Genomic DNA, 23,298 nt, shown 5'->3' on the forward strand with positions numbered 1-23,298 from the left:
ATTTAACTCTCCATGGGATTCACAAAAACAATTATTGAAAATATAATTTTGCACCATCACAAAAGTGAGTGAACACTGAGTTATAAAAGAAGTGCTATTTTTTTTTCAAAGAAAAGTTGTAAGGGAAAAAGAATGCCCATCTAAATTTCTGACCTTGAGATGGCAGTAATAGATTATAGACAGGAACAGACTAGACCCATAGCTAGCTAACTTTATGGATGTACATACATATCATATTTATATTATCATATTTTTTCAAGTTGGTATTTCAGTATTTAGGGGCAGCTCATTTCTTTATTGAAATTCCTATCTAGTACTAAAGAATGTTCTTAGGGTCCTCTATTTTGAACATTAACTGTCGGCCAATATAAATCTTTATTGTCCATTTTATAGCTTAAGTTTTAATAATACTAGATGCTATAAAGTTGCAAAATCATTCCCTTTTCAGATTAGTTCATGATTGCATTCCCCTCTTCAGGCTCCCTTTCCCCCTCCTCCAAATCCTGGCTTTGACTAACACTAACTGGCTGGCTGGGTCACGGATTTCAGGAAAATACTAATAGCAAATTCATTTCAGACAAAATGTGGTTTTCTAGTCATAGCATTCTCTTTTGTTCTTTCTTGGAGAACAACTAGCCAAGTCTCTGTGAATTGTTCAGTTTGGGGGGTCTCTTCCTCAGCCCTCCCCAGCGCTGAGTTTGCCTCTCACTTAGGGATCAGACGTGTTCTAGTCATCATGTCCCTGATCAGATTTTCATCTCCGTGAGTGGATGACTGTGTCTTCATTACCTTTCTGTGTTCCGCAGGTCAGAGACACCCAAAGAGTGTCTATCCAGTTGCTGATGGAGAGCAGTTTGACAGAGAGCATAACTTTCTGGTCCTTTCCATCCTGACTCTAAACTCCTCTTGGCAAAACTAACATCCCTGATTTTCTTTAGGACATCACCTCGGGCAATCCCCTACTGGCCCAACCTCTGTAGTGAGGAGCTCGCAAAGTCCTTTTTAGTACATTGCAGCTTTTCCACTCCTTGTATGTCCTCAGCACAGAACCCCTATCTCTCTTTCTTCCTCTCCAGCTCATCTTCCCTACTCAGGGTTGGCCATCTGGGGCTCTGACTATTCAATCAACCAAAAAGAGTCAGCACATATGACTGCCTGGCACCGCACACTGGATGCTTTAGAGGGCACAAAGAAGGGTAAGCTTCTTTCCCTCTCTTTGAGTTTCTAATCCAATCAGGGAGATAAAATCTGGGCAAAGGGAAGATAGTAATTACTAAATGTCAAATGATTAGCACAGACAATGAGGGTTAGAGTCAGATCTCCTGAGCTTCACCTCCAGCTCTCTCCAAGGACAACAATGAGAGACATTCATGAAGTACTTCATGGTAGAATAAATTCTGTTTTCAGGCAGGAAAGAACATTCTAGATCATGTAAGGTCCAATTCCTCCATTTGACACACAAGGAAACAGTGGTGTAGAGAGGCAAAGTGATGTACCCACACCCGCACAACTATGGGGGGTGGGGGTAAGGAAACAAACATTTATTAAGCACCTACTATATGGCAAATATCTCATTTGACCCTCATGACAATCCCAGGAGGTAGAGGCTATTATTACTATTCCCATTTTACACATGAGGAAACTGAGGCCAGCAGAGGGTAAATGACTTGCCCAGGGTCATACAGGTAGTAAATATCTGAGTCCAGGCCTAGTGTTCTGTGCACTGTGGCACCCCCTCTCCCCCTGCGCAGTCGTCATATCCAGCTAGTGGCGAAGCTGAAGCTCAGATTCGAGTTTCAGAAATCCTAGCCAAATGCTTTTTCTACCCCACCATTGTGTTTTGAAAGCACTTTAAATATGTCAAATGTTCCTCACATCAGTCCCAGGAGACATATAAGGCAAGTCTAATTAGTCTCATTTCACAGATAAGAAAAGTGGAGCTCAAAGAACTTAAATAATTTGTTTAAGGTCACACAGGTAATAAATAGTTGTCTAGGGACTCAAACCCAAGTCTTCTGAGTTCACGTCCAGGGTCTTTCCCAGGAAACTTTGGCCAAATGTTCTTTCCATATCTTGGGAGTGCACCTGCAACTAAATAGCAAAATGTGCGTCTAGGAGGGGAGTAGGGAGCTTGTTCTCATGGTCCTACCTGAACAGTGTTCTTCTGTCACTTTCTGGAGAACCAGGAACTGTTGAGGTCTGCGGGCGTGCCATCATAACAAAGACACGCATACTGACCTCAAGATTCCGGATACTCAGGTAAGTCACTCAGCACGTTTCGGCGCACTTCATGTGAAGCTCCAGGAGTACCTGTGCAGGCCACCCCTTTACTTGAAGCCCTAGAGTAACTTCAAGTTAGTTCAGTTCAGCAAATATTTATGTGTCCATCATTTGGCTACATGATGTGGCAGACATGGTCTCTACTTTGGAGAAGTTACAATCTCATCATGGAGATAAAACATACAGATATTAAGCTGTTAAACAAAAAATATGGTATTACATAATAAAATGCAAAAATGAGTGACTCAGATAAGGAGGGCTGTAGGATGCAGCCTAGGGCATGGAGGGACCACTGGTAACTGGAATCATTGTGACAGGCAGGTAGAAAAGATGATTTGGGATAGACTTAAAGTGGAAAGAAGATATTCCAGGCATGGGGAACATAGAGTAAGAAAAGGCTCTGAGAATTGTGTATTTGGAGAGTGGTGAGGAGGCCGGCCTAGTTGGAACACAAGGTTCCCATTGGATAGTTGTAAATCCTTGTACTAAGTCATCCTAGGAGATGGGGGAGACACTCAGGGCGGGAACAGGTTTTGGCAGCCCTTCAGTAACATGCTCGTCGTTATCCTGCAGACCAGAGGAGGTAATGAGATGTCACCTCAAAATGTGGTAGCAAAGTGAAAGCAGTGTGTTGAGAGTACTAATTAGGTGGCTGGGTATAGAGAGAGATTGGAAAGGTGAGAGCCCAGAAGCAGGAAAGCCAGTTAGCAGACTGCTAAAACAATCAAAGTGTGAGTTGACAGATGAAGATGTCTGGATGCATTTGGGAAAGGAGGGATGTACAAGGACCGAGAGACTGTAAAGAATGCATTTCACTTTTTGGTGACTGACAGGGAATGAAGGAGAAGGAAGAATATTTGATAACTGGATAGATAGTGGTACAACTGATGAAAAGATGGAAAGTCGAGGATGTGATTGATTTTAGAGGGGAACATGATGGGCCGAGTTAGAGACATGTGCAATTGGAAGTGATACTGTGACATCACACAGAAAAATCTGGACAGCTCTTGAAGGTATATGACTGGAGCTCAGGTGAGGGACTGAGATTGGAGATGCATCTATCTGCAGAGGGAATGATGTCATGAAAGCACAACTTACACAATGACTATGAAATAAATGAAATAAAGAAAACCTGTTCAAAAGGCAACAAAATTCCAATCAAACATAACGGACAATGTTGGTACCATATTATCACAGTCAAAACACTCGTCTTCCCTTCCTGAAAATCAAACCACAAAAGTTGAAAACGTTGTACCATCACTTGCAATCACTCTATTATGAGGTTTTACTTTACTGGTATAGAGAAATGTATTCTGGGTGAGGGGAGATGTTTGGCTGTTTGTAGAGAAATGGTGCTTAAGTTAAAACAAAATGTATCAATAAAATGTTTTGAATTTTAGAAAAGTAAGGATGAGCACATTAGAATATTTACCAGTTCCCAAGACCATATAGCTTTTCTTTTGCCTTTTTGAAAAATTGTATTCCTAGTAGTTTTCTTTTGTTTCTGTATTCCAGACATTTCAAGCAAGCATTTATTAAATGCCTCTGTGTACTAGGCATTGTGCTAGGCCCTGGATCAGAAAGACAAAAATGAAGGGGCTCCTACTCTCACGCAGCTCACATTATATCCAGCATATGGACAGTGAAGACAGAAAGGGTACAGAAATCAATACCAGGTAGTTCAGGGAAGAAAGGAACTAGCAATTGTGAAGGTCAAATAAGGCTTGGGAAGGAGAGAAGGGAAGAGAAATAAGCATTTATAGAGCACCTACAGTGCTTTTTACAATTATTATCTCATTTGATCCTTACAACAACCCTACAGACAAAATGCTGCTATTTCCCCAGCTTTACAGTTGAGGACATTGAGGCAACAGAGTTAAAAGACTTGCCCAGGGTCATACGGCTAATAAGTGTCTGAAGCCAAATTTGACTTCTGGTCTTTCTGACTCCAGGCCTGGTGTTCCGTGCCTGGCAAAGAAGGCAGAACTTAGTCTGAGTCTTACAGGAAGTAAGGTACTCCATGAGACAGGGCTGAGTGGGAAGTGCATGCTAGGCATAAGGAATGGTGAGTGCAAAGGCGTGGAGAACAGATGGAGCGTTATATGTGGGGAGCGTGAGCACTGAATGAGGTCTGAAAGGGAGGGCTTTGGAAAGCAAACAGAGGGGCTTATCTTCGTTTGACCCAAAGTTTATTGAGCAGGGAACACATCTCAGTTTGTACTTAAGCAAAATAATAATAGCTAAAAATAGTTAATATTTATATAGCACTCACCATGTGCAAGAGACACTGTGTTCAGATCTTTACAAAGATTATTTCATGTGATACTCATAACAACTATATATATAGATGAAGAAACTGAGGCAGATAATGGGGACATGACCTGCCCAGGGACACACAGCTAGTAAGTGTCTAAGGCAGGATTTGAACTCAGGTCTTCCTAGTGCTCGATACACTGTGGTGCTACATAGCTGGCTCAAAACTGTTTTGGCAGCTGTGTGGAGGACAGATCATAAAGGGGAGATTAGGAAGTTGCTGTAAAGTCTAGGCAAGAATTAAAGTGTTGGCTGGGTGAACAGTGAAGAAGCTGTTGGGCAGGTAGAGTCAGCAAGATGAGGCATGGCTAGGCGAGGACAGGTGCAGGCTAGATTCAGCTATTGGACTATGAATGAGGAAGTCCAAAAGGATGGCAGTGCCTTACAAAAGGTGACTTTGGCTTGGGGGCACAGATGCTGAATTCTCATCTTCCCTTCCCATTAAACTTTCCCTTGTTACAAAACAAAGCATGATACCAAGACTGCTTCTTTTTTTGCCCCTTATTTCCAAGGCTTTATTGAACAGGATTATAGGGCTGTTTTAGAGAATGATGGTTCCTATTCCTTTCAATCCCCTGGCATGAAATGTATTCAGGGATGGAGACATACACACACCCACCCACACACACCCACAGACACTAACACACTCACACTCAGTGATAAAGACTTACACACACATACAACAGCTACTAAAAGGAGTACATCCACTCTATATTCACTTTAAAAATCCTTATTCATAGACCCAGTCATGAGAACAAGACTTATCACAGATCACAGGCTCATCTCCTTCTGGGCACTTTTTACAGAATCACTGCTTACTTGAATGCAGAAGTTCCCACAAATGGTGCCTTGCTTGGAATCAGCTGGTTTGGTCTCTGCTAGCATCACTCTGCCTGTCTTTACCACATTCATGCCCTCCCAAGCCACAACAGGCCCCAAGTTCATATATTTCACAAGCCCAGGGAAAAATGGCCTGTCTTTCAGGTCAACATAGTGCTGTTTCAAATGCTCCTCTGAGGACCTAAGGAACTTCATGCCCACGAGGTGGGATCCCTTCTGCTCAAAACGTTTGATGATATCCCTGACCAGGCCCTGCTGGACGCTATTGGGCTTGATGGCAATGAAGGTGTGCTTGGTATTGGCCATGGTCCAGGGAAGCACAGGCTGGAGCAGCAGAAATGGGTGGCTGTGGCTGCAGCGGAGGTGACGGCTGAGCCCAAGGAGACTGCTTCTGATAATTTGTGCAATGCTGTGTCCTGGGAGTCCGTTGCTCCTCTGCTTCATTAGCTCTCGTCTGGGACCTTCCTTGTTCACCTTTGTTTTTCTGAGCTCAAATTCCTTCTAGTGAACCTTTCATTTATATTGTGATAGTTCTCATATATACTGTTCTCTTTGACCATTCATGTAAGAGGACATGACTACTGGTGTTAAGATATTTTTGTCAATTATTTGTATGTTTTGGATACCAGACTCATCAGTGATATGAAGGGCAGAGGGGCTTGGTAGACAGAGAACTGGCCCCAAAGCAAGGAAATCCTGCCTTTGACATACTCTGGCTCTCTGACCTGGGAAAATCACTTCAATTATCAGTGTTGACAACTTACCAAAACTCAACATGGTGGAGAAGGTGGTGACTTGCATTACTAGAGGGAGTTTCCTTACTTGGAATTCCTTCTACCACTACAATCATGATCAAATTTCTCCCACTTTACCATTTCCCTACCACCTGTATAGGTGGCACAGTGGATAGAATGTCAGGCTTTGAGTAGGAAGACCTGAGTTCAAATTTGACCTCAGACATTTACTAGTTGTATGACACTGGGCAAGACACTTCACCCTGTTTGCCTCATTTTCCTCATTTGTACAATGGACTGGAGAAGGATATGACAAACCACTCCAGTATTTTAGCCAAGAAAACTCCAAATGGGGTCATGAGTCAGACACAACTGAACTGACTCAACAACCAAGTCAAAGTTGTCCATTTCAGCTTATCTGCTATTTTTACAAGCCTCTTATCAGCTTACCTTGACTTACTTCCCTTAGCTCTCCTAGATTTCATACCACCCCTTTACTCTTTTCAAAGCACATTTGTGACTGGAGTTCTTTGCTAACCTATTCCCCACTTTACTCAATGCATTATGTCAACTGTGTTGTGGGCCTCCTGCTCGGTTGTTAGTGTACTCTGTTAGAATTCATACATTAGACAAATAGCTCTTGAAAATACAGCATTATCCATGGGCCCTTGCTCCATCACAAGGGAGCTGCTGGCTTCTTCTGGCTTCCGTTCCTTTGGGCTCCTCCATCCTACACACACAAGTCACTCTCACTCTCTAACAATACTGTCTACCTTAGGCTGTCAGGCCTATGACAACAAAGACTGTATCTGACTGATTAGTATCATACCAGGATTATGCTGCATACAAGGGGATGTTTGATAAACATTTCTTGGTAAGTGCAGTGAAAATACTGAGAAAGTTGGTTAAGGCCTTCGGAGCCCAGATTTAGAGCTGAAGAGGATCTCAAATGAGATTATACATATCAGAGCTGTGTAAGCCTTAAAGTGGTACATAATTGGTATTATTAGTAATAATATTATCACTTAGCAAACCTAACTCCCACATTTTACAGAAGAGGAGACTGAGGAAAAGTAGAGGGCCTGCTAGCCCAAGGTTACTCAGAGAATAAAAGCTGAGCTCAGAGAAGGCTTCTTAGTTATAGGGGTCTCCTTTGAGATGGAGGTGAGGGAGCATTCACAGATCCCTTGACCTACAGACACGCTGTAGAGGGACTTTTCCCCTTGTGAGTATTTATACTTTGGCAAGCAAAGTAAGCACAGGATGTTGGCCTGAAGGGGCACAAGGATGGCCCTCAAAGGAACACTCCTCGGTACTTAAAAGAAGATTAAACAATCAGTCTATAGGAAAGAGTATAAATGCCTGCAAGCAAATCTATATTCAATAGTTAGGAGTGGGCAAGGTGCTGTTGGAAAATGATGTGTACACAACATGGGTCAAATGACTAGAGAGGTAAACAGATTTTACAGATGAAGAAACTGAGGCCCAGAGAATTCAAGCCCCAAGCTTAAGGTTTCAGAGGTAGAATTAGAACCTGGAACCTGTGACTTGGAATCCATTGTGGCATGGAGTAGTTTCTACCTATCCTTTACCTTAAAGATGAATGATTCTGAGGCATTTCTCTACTTAGAACTTCCCCCCCCTCCCCAAAATCTAAGGGCCCCACCAAATCTAAAATTTTGGCAAAGATACTACAGTGCTTTGCCATTTCCTTTTCCAGCTCACCTTATAGGTGAGAAACTGAGGCAAATAAGGTTAGGTGACTTGCCCAGGGTCACAAAACTAGTGCCTGAGGCAGGATCTGAACTCAAGTCTTCCTGATTTCAAGCCCCCTGCTCTATCTACTGAGCTATCTAGCCACCTTTGCAAGGCTAGGAGCTTTATAGATATTATTTCATTCAATCCTTACAACTCTGTGTGGTAAGTGCTATTATGATCCTCATCTTACAGTTAAGGAAAATGAGGCAGACAGAAGTTGAAGTGACTTGTCCAGGGGTAAAATAAGTGCTTGAGGCTCAATTTGAACACAGGTTTCTGATTCAAGACTCAGTACTCTATCCACTGAGCCACCTAGCTTCTTCTTAGTTTGGATTATTTTATGGTTGTTAAAAGCCGGATTCAATTTCTGATTCAAATAATCAAAAACTATGGGATGATTTAAGCTCTATACCCCTATCTCCATCCAAGGCTGTGCCAGGCAGAGGACAGGCACCTCTTTTGGGTCCTTCAAAGTGTTAGACCTAAGGCCTTATCTTCATCAGGCCAATCCTATCTGTTTTCTTTTTTTTTTTCTTTTCTGCTGTTTTTTTTTCTAGGTGGTAAATGTGTCAAGTGTCTGAGGTCACATTTGAACTCAGGTCCTCCTGACTCCCTATATGTTTTCTAATGAAGGTGCAGCTGCCTGGGGGGAGGGGATGTGAGTGGGTGGGGTGTGGACTGAGGGTGGCAAACTGGGTGAGATGGGGGCAGGGAACCGGATCCAAAGAGCCAATCAGATCTATTTCTCAGTCAAGGTGTGGTGACGTCAAGCCGAATCCAAAGGCCAATCGGACTTACTGTTCTACCGCGGTGGGCGGGGCCAAGCCGAATCCAAAGGCCAATGAGACCTATTGTTCTGTCACGGTGGGCGGGGCCAAACCAAACGCAGCGGCCAATCAGATCCGCTGCCGCCTTGGCGCGTAGCAACAAAGCCTTTGTTGACTCTGGGCGGGAGCGCCATTATCGTTGCCTGCGGGCGGGAGAGCCAGACTCCCTGCCTGTGGCGGAGGCCGGAACTTCTTCCTGGACTCTTGAGTTGCGGTCAAGTCTGTTGTCTAGCCTCTTGGCTCACCTCAAGACTATGGGGGATCCCATAGTAATCTCAGATGACAGCGACACTGAATCTGAGTCGAGTCATGGCGCCACACTCTGGCGCCAATCCCAGGCCATGTATGCGAATCCGGGCCCTAGCTATGGCCCGAGTTCCACCTCACCAGCCTTGGCGGCATCACAGCGGGCGCCAGCATCCTCGAATTCACTGTCGGCGATGTGGCTGTCGCTACCCTCGACAAGCTCAGGGGCAAACTCGGTACCCGGGACCCAGAGGCCTTCGGAATTCATCGACTTAACAGATGACCCAGGTATGATGGCTGTGATTGATCTGACAGATGAGGGCAGTGTGACTGAAACTACCTCTCCCGGGTTCACTAGTAGAAGGCCCCTGCTGCCTGATAGGAAAATCTCAGATTTGGACTTACTACCTTCTTCTACTTCAGATTTTGACGTCTTCGACGATGGGGAGGTGATACCCGTGCTTGAAAAAATGGCTATGATCGCAGAGAAGCAGGCGCGTGACAATGTGGCTTCCAGCCAGGAATGGCAGGGCTACTTGTCCCCCGAACCTGGCTGCAGTAATTCTCACAGCCTGAGGGAAGTCAGCACCACCACCTTCGGCAGACAGGTGAGCTCCTTTGAAAGTTTCCACCATGCCTCAGATGTGGCTTCTATCTCTTCAAATAGCAGCAACTTCAGCCAAATAACCGCAGGGCCCTGTGTGCTAGGAAACTTCCCCCAGGTCCATTTTGACAGCAGCGAGGACAGAGGGAGCGATGACCAAAAGTCTGAGCAGATTCCCCCAGACAGTGTGCAGATAGTAATCAACACCATTGAAGCCCGTTTCCCAGAGGCCACCATCCAGGCCCTCGGAGAGTTTGTGACTCCCCATTTCTACCCACCCAGGGAAATTTTATCCCATGTGATTCGCAACATCCTCCTGAATCGTCAGGTTGGTACTCTACTGGATGAGACTTTTAAACTTTTGACAAAAATCCAGGAGCTGCATCCAGCTAGCCTTACCCGGGTGGAGTGGGACTGGAATCTACTCACCTATGTCATGCAGGGAAACGGGAGAGATCTGCCAGGCCAAATCTTTTTCCTTCGTTATGTTCTCAAGACCTTGGATGATGACTTGCAGGGGGTCCTGAAACAGCCATTTGGCCAGATGCAAGACACCATTGCTAGTGCTGTACTGTCATGTGACAAACAGCCTCAAAACATCAAGGATGTCACCAGATGGCTGGTGGCAACACTGAGCGAGCCTGGATTCCCTCAGGTTAACTATTTTCCAGTAGCTGGTCCCCCGATCGACCCATATGCACGCTTATCACCTAACTCATTCATCAAAATGCGCAGCAACGAGATGACAGTGCTCTATCTGCAGAAGATGCTGGCAATGGCTGTTGAGGTTGACAAAACCCCAAACTGCACTTGTATTAGAATCTCTGAAGTTCTTTTTACACTTATATTAAGCATTCCTGAAAGAAACCAGAGAGAGGTTTTGTTCACCTCCATGGAAAACCACCTCCTTCGATGCAAAGTACTAGAGACCCTCCTGCTCCACAGCTGCGAGACTCCTACCACCCTGCCACTCTCCTTCTCCCAGATCCTCTACTTTTTGAACAACGCAACTTCGCTCTTCCGTCAGCCTGAGTGGGAGAGCTGGGATGAACTTGTTGAACAGTTGCAGTTTCTTCTAATTAGCTACAACCGAGTTCTGACTGAACATCTGCGCGTTCCCATAAAGGACAGAAAGGATGAATCCAAAATGTGGAGACCACAGCCCCAGAGAGCCGATGACATCACTGCCCTGGAAGTCGAGCAGCAGATCAATGCATTCCATGACCGGATGGTGCAGATGGTTGGACAAACCATGCCCTTTGCTCTCCAGGAAAAGCTGTTCCTACTTAAGTTACTTTTCCTACAGGCTATCCATGGGAAACCCTTGTCAGAAAGCCGGTTGCAGGGTGGGCACCTAGTGAGGGCACGCAGTCTTTTAGCCCAAGAGTTCCCTAGCTATATCTAGAAATGAAATCGCCATTGTGGCTTTACTAAGTAGAAAAATATAGAAGTTATAGACATGTTATGTAATCTGAGTATTAAATAATTCTACATCTAGAAGAATCGTCTAAGTGGGTCAAACTTAAGGTAGGGGGGACTTAGGACAGAGTCAGTCAAAATGGTTAATAGGACAGAAGGGATAAAAAATGATTTCCTATGCATATTTGTCAGTTTTACATAATGGCATTGCAACCAAACATGTTCCATTTTCAGCAGCACTATTTTTGTGAGCATAGTCTATAGATATTGAGTTTAGGCCAGACTGACTGAGGAATTACATAGCTTGTTATTATCAGAGATGTGCCAACTGTTGTGGGTGGGCATATTGGTTATAGCTTCTCTGAGTACTAACCAAGGCTACTCAGAGAAAAGGTGGGATCACCTATTAAATACTAACAAGGTTTAACAATATATGCCTAAGCTAGAAAGTACTTGTAAGTTCTCAGTTAAAAGACTATCAGCTTATGTCTCATATGTTATGGTTGTGAATAAACTGTTCAAAAATAAAAAGTCCATTTGACGATCAAATAAAATAATATGCCAAATGCCTTTGTACAATTTCTTTAGTCTTCAGTGAACTTCTGTACTCACTTCACCTGAGTCGTGCTGGGACCATTCCACATTATTCTCCTTTTGATAGCTTCAGTTCTTTCTAACCATTGGAGAAAGTGCCCAATTTTATACCTAGCTCCAAGAGTAAGCCTTTACAGCCTTCATAAGGTATTTCTATACTTCAGTTCCTGGGTAGAACTAGCAAGGCTACCAGAAGGAAGAAATTATCTTCAGTCCTAAGGTGAGTTCTCCATGGTTATGGGAAGTGAGCTTTTCTCCCCCCTCTGCTGTCTTCTTCATTGCAAGCTCTGACTGCAGTGGTACACAATGGTACAACATAGGTGTGATCTAGCTGGGCTTCACATGCAAACACGGATTCAAAGAGAAGTGTCTGGGAGGAATTACTTTATTTTGGTCTTTTTATTCCCTGAATTTAGCATAGTACATCACACATTGCTGGAAGTTCATAAATAGTTGTTAAGTTGGACTGAATTTAGAGTGCCTCAGGAGCCCTGGAGGCTTCAACACAAATAAACTGAAGGGGCACAATGTAACTGTTGGGACAATATTCTGACAAAATCCCTGAGAAGGCACAGCAGTGCTATTAATAATGGCTGGCATTTATTATCAGATTTCCAGAGTTCTTTACAAATATCTCATATGAACTTCCTAACAATACTATGAGGCAGTTACTACAAGGTATTATTATCCCCCGTTCACAGGTAAGGAAAATGGGAGGTAAAGTAACTTTTCTAGGACCACATAATCCTAGTAAATTAGGATTTAAGGAAGAATTTTAACCTGGGTCATCCTGATTCTAAGGCCAGAACTGTAGTCACTATATCACGCTGCCACAGGTTAGTGCTGCCCATCAGGAGGCTGGCTTCCTCACCTTTCTAATAAATATGTAATTTGTAGAGAAGGTGCTGACCTATATTGGTAGGGGATTTTCCTCCCCTCATATAGGAATAGGGAGTAGGCCTACCTGTGATTTCACTGGTATAGGGAAGTCCTATGTCAATGAAGTTAAAGGTACAGTCCCTATCCCTAGAGAAGCAATATTGAAAAACAAATAATTGCCCTCAACGAGCCTTTTCCTTGGGGAAAATATGGAGCAAAGGTCCTTTCAAGGTTCCAAATTCACACGGTCTTATGCATTGATGTATGACATTCACTGGGTAAAGATTTTGTGCTTCAGTCTAAAAAGGGGAGTTTAGAAAAGCTTCATGGAATATCTGTCTCAACATGAATACATCCAAATGATTATCAACCAACTTGTCCTTCCTTACATGTCAGTCAATCTAAAAATGGATTCTAATACATTCTGGAAAATAATCTTTAAGGTTAACTACAAAAAGGGGACATGACAAACCAAAGCTCCAGGAGCCTGCCTACCTGGATGCTCTGTGTTCCTCAAAGCAGCACCCTAAGGACCCTATTCTAACACAACTAAAATGTTTGTGATTCTTCACTGGATTTAACAGGCACAGTTCTCACACCCAATTCTCCTTGCTCCTTTTACTCTTAAACTTCCTCCATTTTATATTCTGCTCCAAATGGTTTCTGAAGTTTCATCTAGTTAGTAAACATGTTTTTTTTATTCTCTGTGTCAAAATAAATTGATAGACTCAGAGATAAAGGTTCCTTTTCAATTTCTCTGCATCTCTGATATGGAGAGATCAGAGAGTATCTTGAGAGCCTATATTTAAACTATTGTTAAAATAAAATCATTAATCTATACATTCAGTCAAGTAATTAAAAAAAATTCCTGACTAAAGGTTAGGCCTCAGCTGTCATGTAATCATAGGGTATGCCTGAATGAACCATCTTAGTAGCAAAGTCTTTGAGATAGCAGAGCTTTATGGAAATACATACTCTTGATTTTCTGGTCACTAAACTAACATACACATGTAAAAAAATCATGTTGAATTGTAGTTGGTTCTGATTCCATTGAAAAGCTTCTTTTTGGATACTGAAAGTGGTGAAATACCAATAATCAGATGGGAAATATGCTTTCAAAGGATCATGGAAATTCTGTACACCTCCTAGCCAGTGAGTTCTTGAGCATATTGAAAGAAAGCTTGCCCTAGTTTCCATGCCTGTGTGCTACAATTCTAAAGTGGGGGAGAGGGAGGGAGGACGGGGAAAGCAAACGTTAACAACTTTATTTTTTTAAATATCTCTGTATCTTGGTACCTAACATTCTTTATGTATCACAGGCCTGGGAATGAACCGTTTTCATTCAATGTGACATTTAGGTCAGGTCAATACATACGTAATGAATTGAATATTTTTATAAAGAAACTCTTTTGTGCCCAAAATGCCAAGGCTATTTTGGACTCTGTAGTATAATGGAGAGTGTACCGAGCTTCCAGATCTGATAGGAAAATAATCAAAGGCTCTTGGTATGCCACCTACCAGAGCTTCTTTTAAGAAGGAACCAGCAGGTTGTGGGAGCAACTGGTGCAGAAAGTACTGGCCTGGAGGCCAGGACACTTGGACTTTGGTCACAAGCCTTTCTAGTCCATTGTGTTCTTTTTGAAACTTGAGACAATGTGTTAGCTACCTTCTAGCTTTCCTTCTGTCAATTTGATAAGTGAGCCCTTATGGCCTTTATCCAAGTTAGTAATAAAAATATTCTCAATAATCCAGGTGCAAGTAGACATCTTTGCGGCACTATTCTAGGGACTGCCTTCCAAGGTGACAATGAGCTGTGAATCCCTGCATCTGATTCACAAAGAGAGCATAAGAGACTGGAAAATGTTTTGCTAAATTCTAGGTAAATGATCAAAATTGACCACTTTCTGACTTATTGTTCATTGAGAGGAAGTGTAATGTAAACTGTGAGAAGGAGCTTCCCTTATTTGGATGTCTGGAAGTGTCTCAGGTAGTAGCTGAACCCAGATCTTCCTGGTTCCAAGGCCAGAACTCAATCCGCCAAGCTGTGAATACTTTATGACATGCTGGGTAAAAGGAGTTACCACACTAGGAATTCTTTACCCTGATGAAATCATGTAAGCAAAACAAAACTCATGGGTCTGGGGAATGCCAGGGTTATCATTTCAAACTGAAGAAAATGGCTGTACTTCCAAAATGGTCATAAAATCACAGAGCAGAATAACAGCCAAAGAAATCAAGTTCAGCCCTGTCTCTATGCATCCCTTAGCCATCAAAGCCAGTGAACTATATCGTGTCACTATAACCCTCCTTCAAACCTCTTTGAGACAGAAGATACCCTAATGTTTCAACAATCCGGCTAGCAGCTGCCGTGGGAGGTGTAAAACCAACAACCAGCTCGCAGAACGCTGCAAGCCCAGATTCTTTTGATCTGCTTTACTAAGGAAAGTAACATTAAGGGGTTAACAATCTTATTTCAAACCAACATACAAATATCATTCACTTAGTCCCTGAACTTCAGAGCAAATACAAACAAACTACAAACACTAACAGACTAAATACAATTCATAGTTACCAAGAAAACCATCAACATCTGAGTTCAGGCAGAAGGCCCTAAGAGGGGCTGCCCAGAGTCCTGCGCCTCCAGGGGTGAGAGCCTCCTGCAAATAGCTCTGTTCTCTCTTTTTATACAGTTTCAGATGTCATCAAAGGTCATCTGAGTGACCAGAACTTAGGCTCTTACTATTGGCTGTGGAGTTAGCACCTCCCCTCATTGGCCCCACCTGGAGCCCCACCTTAGTTACCAATTCACACCCACATAGGCTTAGCACCTAGCAGATAGGGGTTTGGGGCCTGGGGTTTAGCACCTAGTAAGGCTCAACGGAAGACACCCAACTTAATCGATATTACATCTAACTTCCCCGAATTGCCCCTTTCAGTTATCTGCTGGCCTTGAAATTTGTTCCTTAGGTTTTATAAAATGTCACTGCCATTTACATGAATGGATTCTTGTTTTGTCCTTGATGAAAATGAACAGTTGGTTTTCAAATATTGGAAAGCAGATAGAAAGACACCTTAAACTTTTTTTCATCCATGGGTCTTTCCCCAGCTCCCAAATTCTTAATTCTTTTGTTTCTCTATTCTGGGTCCCTTCCAGTTTCCTTGTTTGCCTTTTAATGTGGGGAACCTGCAGTGTGTGAAATCTCCCTCCATGCATTCAGATCCACAATTCAGTCTGGAACTTAGACTCTTCAGGAGCTGCTTGGGGAACTGAAAGGTTAAGTGACTCGTCTATGTGCATCTAGCTGGCATATGGCAGACAGAAGCCTGACTCCAGGACTTGCTAACTGGACCTGGGATACATTTTGCTACCTTCTTGATGAAAATTTCATGTTTGGGGGTGCTTTGAAATCATACTCAAGATCAGGTCTGTTAGAACCCTTCATAAGACTGTGTATAGGAAGAAATGGGAATCAAATCAGTTTTGTCCAACTGACATTAAATGGGGCAGGGCTGGTGGTTCAGAATTTCAGGTCGGTTACTTTCTGTCCTCTGGGCATTTTCTAGTTTGCACAAATGGATAAGGTGGTGATTTCTTTCAATGTGTTCTGGCTCACACTAAGTTACCATGAGCAGCTTATCATTTCCAGGCCCATCTTATATGCCAAATGTCTCCATCTACTTATCCATAAGTTCTCTTCTGAACACTTTCTAGTTGGGCAGGCCTCTACCATCAAAGGAATCAGTTCCTCGGGGATGCTCGTCACTCAGACTTTTAAAGGAACCTACTCTCCAGAGTGGCATTTGCTCGGATCCATCTACCACTGTGTTAAGAAGTGATATTATTATTTTGGGACATTTTCCAAGCAACTTGGAATTTCTGATGGTGAAAACGCTACTTCTTGTATACTGCAATACATCACCTTTGGAGGAATGGATTAAAACACAAAAGGTAAGACAGGATTGCACTCCCCCCACCCTCCCCATGGTAGTACTGCTTTTATTAGGAAAAATGACACGATCTTCACAATGCAAAGATTTGGTAAAGAAAGAAAAGAGAACACAGTGGACTAAAATAAAGAAAACTTGCTATAACAAACAGGTAGTGAAGTTTATCCAATGAACAAATATGGTTCGTAAAGGATTTCCCTATCAATAATATTTTTGTGTTATCTTTCAACTTAGGATATTCTTGCTGTCATTTTTCAAAAGTCTCTTTTTGAGAAGTTTGTTTGTATAATGTTAGAAGTTGGTGTTGCTAATGCATCAGAAAGAGCAAGAAAAGTTTTTAAAGAACATGAAATTTCCTCCAGAACAAATTTTTATATATTTAAATCTGGAACTCTAAAAAAGAAGGAAAATCATTTAAAAGGGATATTTCAAAATGTGGCAATGACTAAAATGATTATTTTTTAAATGAAGGGAAATTCCAGCAAGATTACTCCTAAATGTACATACAGTTTGTCCTTTCTCTTATGGGGATGCTAGTCTAAACTAGAGCAGTGATTGTGCTCTGCTGGTTCTGGGTTGGTCAACGGTGGTTCTAAATGACATTGCCTTTGTTTTCAAAGGCAGGAAGCATCCCCTCGATTTAGCACAGACATTCTCTGTGCTGTTTCAGTGATTGCTTAATACTAGGCTAGCTTTTTTTAAATGCCATCTTATCCTAGCTTATTTTCTGATTTTAATATCTGATTATTTATCATCAAATAAAGAAAACAGCCAAAATCTGAGATTGATTGCTAAGACAAAATGACAGACAAGTAGGTTATATTATTATAGTCTGTGCAGTCTTATCATTGGCATATTATTTGTTTCTGGGATAAGTCTTAATTATATAAATGCCAATGTTTGGTAATAACTCATAAAAAGACAAAACGAAGGCTAGGTTATATATGTGAACTAGGTTATTTTTGGTGAGGTAAATTTTAATTCATTGAAAAACCCGACTTTTCCTCTGAATGTTTATGTACGATTAAAAATCCTATTTTGAGATCAATGTCTACTTAAACCATATTAGGACTACTAATGCTAATAAGCCTTTATATATCAGAGTATAAGGCTACCAGATTTATAAAGGTACATATATTGGAGATTATCCTAAACATTTGTTGTAAAAGTCACCTATTTTAAATAAAACATCATTAGTAACCATCAGAATCATCACCAGTGCAGGGGATGGGGAAGAAGTGAGAAAAAAGTAGATTTTAACTTTGTATATGAATATTTATACATATATACACATATACATGCATACATACACATTTTCTAGTGGCTGTTATTATCATATCCAGTTTCTAAGTAAATAAACAGTCTGAGAGAAGATCAGTGTGACCCAGGGTCATACAACTACCTGAGTAAATAACTGATGTGGGATTTGTGACTCCAAACCAAGTGCTCTATCCACTATAGCACACTGCCTCCATGAAAAAAGACATAGTTACAAAGGGGACATTCTGAATTTCTTGCTTTATCACGGGACAGCCACAGTTATACAGAGGGTAGACTAGATGATTTCAAGTTCCTTCCAGCTCCCAGAATCTACCAGCCTAAAACAGATTTTGCTGAAAGACACACCCAAATTGCTCCCTCTCAACTTTCTAGATCAAGTCCAAACTTCTCAGCCTGACATTCAAGGCCGGCCATCAACCAGCCCCATCTTTTCTTAGCAACTTAACTGATAGGACTGCCCACTGGTCTCTTTGCATTGCTGCCTCTCTATTTACTGTTCATGCTGGTACTTCACCCCTCAAAATCCTAAACCAGGAGTGGGGCCTTGAGGCCACATGTGGCCCTCTAGGTTCTCTAGTGCAGCCCTCTGACTGAATCCAAACTTCACAGTACAAGTCCCCTTAATACAAGGATTCGTTCTGTAAAACTTGGACTCAGTCAAAAGGCTGAACTTGAGGACCTAGAAGGCCACATGTGGCCTTGAGGCCGCAGGTTCCCCACCCCTGCCCTAAACTTTTTTTGAAGCTCAGTTCAAGCCCAATTTCTTCCTAAGGCCTCCGAGACTAACTCAATCTCACAATAATTCTTTACCTTCGTCTGAATTCCTTTAGAATATGCACAGAGTCTGTACACTATCCAGCTACATGTGCCTCTTTAAAATGAATCTTTAGTTTTTCCTGTAGATGTATCTTAGCTTTCTAATTAGACCGTTGGCTATTCCAAATTAGAGATAATTTCCCCTGCTTCCTTGATATTGCTCAAAGGTTTTAGTATATAATATTGAGAACACAGTAGGCCCTTAGAAATGTTGATTCCATGAAGAAATGAACAGATGTTGACAGTAAACACAGAAGGTAAGATATGCAAAGCAAAACCAGGCTAATTAAATGTTGTTCTAGTTCTACTTCTCTCCTTAATGCCAATAATTTAAGAAAGATTATGCACATTCATTAAACACATTAGTAGCCAAGAGGAAATGATAAAGATCCATGAATTGCAAACACAGCATTTCCCCACCACAACAGAAGCTCCCTGAGCCACAGTGACACCTGAAGTCAAGCTATGGGGTCTGACTTAAGTAAACACAAGATTCTTCTTCATCACAGAACTCAAAGCCAAGCAACGGGTCATAAAGATCATAATTTTTCTTTTTGTGTAGACAGTAGTCACTACTTACTCTTTAGCTATTGCTAGCTGAATTAAAAGCCAGCAGGGATAGAATGAGACTTGTTCCACACAGTGTATAGAATTTACACCTAAAATGTATAGAACGAAGTTATGTCTTTGGAATCTTGATATCTATTTTAGATGAACTGGTAATTCTTTAATGAGAAAAGTCAAAGTTCCATAGAGTCCCTGTTTTGGAATTCTAATGCATATTTCCAGTTCTTTCAAACCCTGGCAATATTGGTCTTCTAGTTATTTTTCCATTTCCTTTAATTCTTGGATTAGTTGGGTGCCAGATCATACGAGCCACATGCTATTAAGATTAAAATATAAGTTCCAAGTAACAACCCAGTGGCAGTCTAAATAGCACAGTATTTGATTTCCCTCTCCACTCCACCCCAGAACATAGATTCAATGTTTCTTTATGGCACAGACAGATGACAAGCTCAGATAGAAATAATTTAAAGGCAAAGAAGAGAAAATAGAAATTACTAAATCCAGGAAATACACAATCCCATCAAGACACTTCAAGTAAGGTAGTTATAAGCATTTATTCGATCCTCAAATGAAGGCCAAGATGTCATTTCATTTGAGTTTCTTTAGCCAGAAATATTCCCACGCAGGTACCTCATAGTCCCAATCATATGCTAAACTATGCTAAAGAATCCATTTGCCAGTACCCATGAGTATATCGTGATGCACACAAAGAAGAAATACATTTGCCTTTTGAGCTGTTCAGTAATTAGACATGGTCATTAAACCCTAGTGTGGACTGACAACCCTGGTTTCTCACTGTTGCCTCTTTTAATAAAGTTAGCAATGCATTGTGGGTGTGGCTAATCTGCAGAAAACTGTGGCATGCGGAACTTGGTCCTTGTCTGAGTTGTAGTAGCAGTGTAACAGCAAAGGGCCATGTCTGTATAGGGAGCTTAAGTCCAGTGAAGGGTGACCAATTTTCTGGTGAGGCTGGATATACTGTAGATGTACAGTCGGTACAATTCTGCCTACAAGACATCTTACTTAGAAAGCTGCCATCGGTTCTACCTGTACCCCCTAACTCTCTTCATTGTCCTGTTCACCTTGCCATGTGTAGCACTGCTCTCTCCTGCTCATTCTCCATTGAGAGCAGGACTTTGCTACCCTCTTTATGGCATGGACCTCTCTGCCCATCACTATGGTGAAACTTTTGGACCCCATATTTCTCTTCCTTCTCAGAATGGCACTTTAAATGCACAAAAGCAAGCACAAAGGACTACAAAGGAAAACAACTAGACTGAAATGCTGTTATCCCAAGTTCATGGACCCAAAGTGAAGAGCCCCTGATGTGGATACATTTTTCTTATTCTTCATGTTGCCAATTTCTGTGCCTGCATTTAGCCCGATGAATTAGAATGGGGAAAAAGTATACCCTTCAGTACAATTACACATTTCGGGTTCTTAAAAGTCTGCTTGATCTTATCAAATTATGCGGTTGTTCTATTTTTCAAAGGCTCCAGTATGAACCCACGTGCCACCTTGGCAACCATCCCGTATTTCACAGGTTCCTTCACCTTAGATTCACAAGGGCAAAGCACAATTATTCATGCTGAATCTCATTCCTTGCTATCCATAAACTCCAGGTAACTCCTGAACAGACAGAATATCTCTGAACCTAACACCAAAGAAGTAGCCAAAAGTTTAGGTTTTCTTTGCTCTTCCTATTATAAAACAATAATGTGGACTTTATATAACACTTAAAGGTTTGCAAAACCCTTTACATTCATTATTTCACTCATGTGATCCTCATAACAATCTTGTGAACTAGATATTGAGAATACTATCGTGCCCAATTTAAAGATGAGGAAACTGAGCCTTGATGGTATGAAATGACTTGTCCAAGGTCATCCAGCTGTTAAGTAAGTGGCACTGACTCTTGGAACTCCAAATCTAGTCTTCTTTCCACCAGAATGTGAGTGAGCTTTCCAAAAAGGTCCTTTTTGAAAATCAACAATTGCATTTGCTAATAATAAAGATATAGAACACTCTTTGCCAAAGAATGGCTCCTGACTCTGTGTGTGTGTGTGCGTGTGTGTGCGCGCGCGCGTGCGCGCATCCCCTTAGCTGAGCCAAAAGAGAGAGAATCGAAAAAGGGCCAGCCTTAGAGGCAAGAAGATTTGGGTCCAAGCTCTGCTTCTGACATACACAGGTTGTATGACCCTGGATAAATCACTTAATTTCTTACCACCCCAAGTAACCCTCTAAAATCTTAAGTTACAGATGAGTCACTGATCTATATAAGAGGAGAGAATTTGCATACTGGGAGTTCTCCATAAAGATGAAATCACAAATAAGGACACCCCTGGCCCTTCAACCTCTAGCATGGAAGCCAAAACAAAGCACTGTGTCACGTCAATTTGTATTGTCCTACTGATATTTTTTTAATACAGTGTGTGTGGTATTGATCAAAGGAATTCTTATTTATGCTCAACTTTTTGTCGTGCCACATGTTTACATTTTCATTTTATTATTATCATCATCGATATCAACATACGCCGATGGGTCATATCTGTAATTATTTCTCTGGTTGGAAAGGCAATACATTTCACTTCACCCACCGGCTAGCTGATGACCTTGAATACAAGAAGTATGCATGCCCACACTTTAGGCATCACTCAGACCCAAACCTGGGAAGGGCCATGTACCTCTTTTCTGTCTTTTTTATTCATTCTGTTGCCTTGAGAACATCATGCCACAGATCTCCTCTTTGGCTTCCTGGAATGGCAAGGTGGATGGCCCACCTGAAGGCCAGAGCTCTAATGGGAGGTTTGCCCAAGAATGTGTCTAGCTAAAGAGACTCTACTGTAGGAAGGAGTTTACTTAGAAGAAAGTTGTGCTTGTGCTCAGGCCAAAGTGCCATATTGTATCGGAGGGGGACTTTGGTGCCTTCTTTCATTTGGGCTAATTTCCCATATTGGGTCAGTTCCCCATACTGTGTGCTTCCTAACCTTTCTCCCCAGGAGCCTTATGACATGAGACATCTTTCGGTCTGGTATCATTTTGGGGATACAAATAAACAGAATGGAGGAGGGGGCAGTGACAAAAAAGGACATATAAAAGTGTATGCAGAGAAAAAGGTATAAACAGAATAAACACAAATAAACAGAAAGTGGCTGCATTTCATATCCTAACTATGTGCTTATGAACCAACTCCCAGAGAAATGACCCTTGCATTGAGGGGACCTGCAATCAAGGATCAGTCCCACATGGAGCCTTTTCCATTGTTAATGCAAATGAAAACCTTTGAGCACAACAAAAGGATAACACTGAAACGAGAAACCAGAACAGTAGTCTCACACTTCTCCTGCCTGTCCTCCGAGCTACTTCAAGAAGGCTTGGGTTAGGGGGAGGCCAGCAAGCTTGCTTTACCTTGGAGTGGAGAACACAGTAGCTGATACAATCAGTGATAGACTCCCCCGCCCCCTGCCCAGCATAGGCTCCTCCCCCATTCCAGGATTGTTGCAAACATTTATACCAAATATCTTGCACCTACTTTTTACTTTCATCACCAAGTGGCAACAAACACTCATTTTCTACAATTGTGTGACCTAGAATAGTTAGAAGTAGACAGAACACTGGATTAAGAGCTAGAAGATAGAAGACCTGGCTTCAAGCGCTGGATTTAGAACACACCCATCCAGAACCTCAGTTTTCCCATATGAGAAAAGGGAATACTTTCCTGTCTACCTCAGTTACTGTGATTGGCAGTAATAAAAACTGACCTTGACCTAACACTTTAAAATTTGCAAAGCAATTTACATGCATTATTTCATTTGACCCCCAAAACAAATTAAAGATGGATGGTAGGTGTTATCAGTGTAAATAATAATAGCTAACATTTATATAGTGCTAACTCTGTGCCAGTCACCTTGCTAGGTGCTTTACAATTATTGTCTCATCTAATTCTCATAACAACCTTGTGAGATGGATACTATTATTATCACTCCCATTTTACAGATGAGGAAACTGAGGCAAACAGACGTGACTTGCCCAGGGCCAAATGGGTAGTGAGTGTCTGAGGCTGGATTTGAACCGGGGTCTTCCTGGCTATAAGCCCTATGTTCTGTGCACTATGGTGCCCCCTGGCTGCCTCTAGGAATTATTATTTCAGTTTGACAGCTGAGGAAATTGGTGAGGTGACTCACCTACCAGG

The 23,298-nt window shown here is 42.0% G+C and overlaps 2 protein-coding genes across 2 annotated transcripts in view; both read right to left on the minus strand.

Moving 5' to 3' along the window:
* Positions 1–23,298, minus strand: part of LOC118832709 (protocadherin-11 X-linked-like) — a 523,359-nt gene that overhangs the window by 141,883 nt on the left and 358,178 nt on the right. The window lies entirely within an intron of this gene.
* Positions 5,365–5,739, minus strand: LOC118832839 (nucleoside diphosphate kinase B-like). Its single transcript, XM_036740211.1, has one exon. The coding sequence runs from the start codon at positions 5,737–5,739 to the stop codon at positions 5,365–5,367; it is 375 nt and encodes a 124-aa protein (XP_036596106.1).

The sequence above is a fragment of the Trichosurus vulpecula genome, chromosome X (genome assembly GCF_011100635.1).
Source record: "Trichosurus vulpecula isolate mTriVul1 chromosome X, mTriVul1.pri, whole genome shotgun sequence".
Taxonomy (NCBI): domain Eukaryota; kingdom Metazoa; phylum Chordata; class Mammalia; order Diprotodontia; family Phalangeridae; genus Trichosurus; species Trichosurus vulpecula.

Coding starts and splice junctions, on each gene's coding strand:
- LOC118832839 (XM_036740211.1), bottom strand. CDS start 5,739: ATGGCCAATACCAAGCACACCTTCATTGCCATCAAGCCCAATAGCGTC.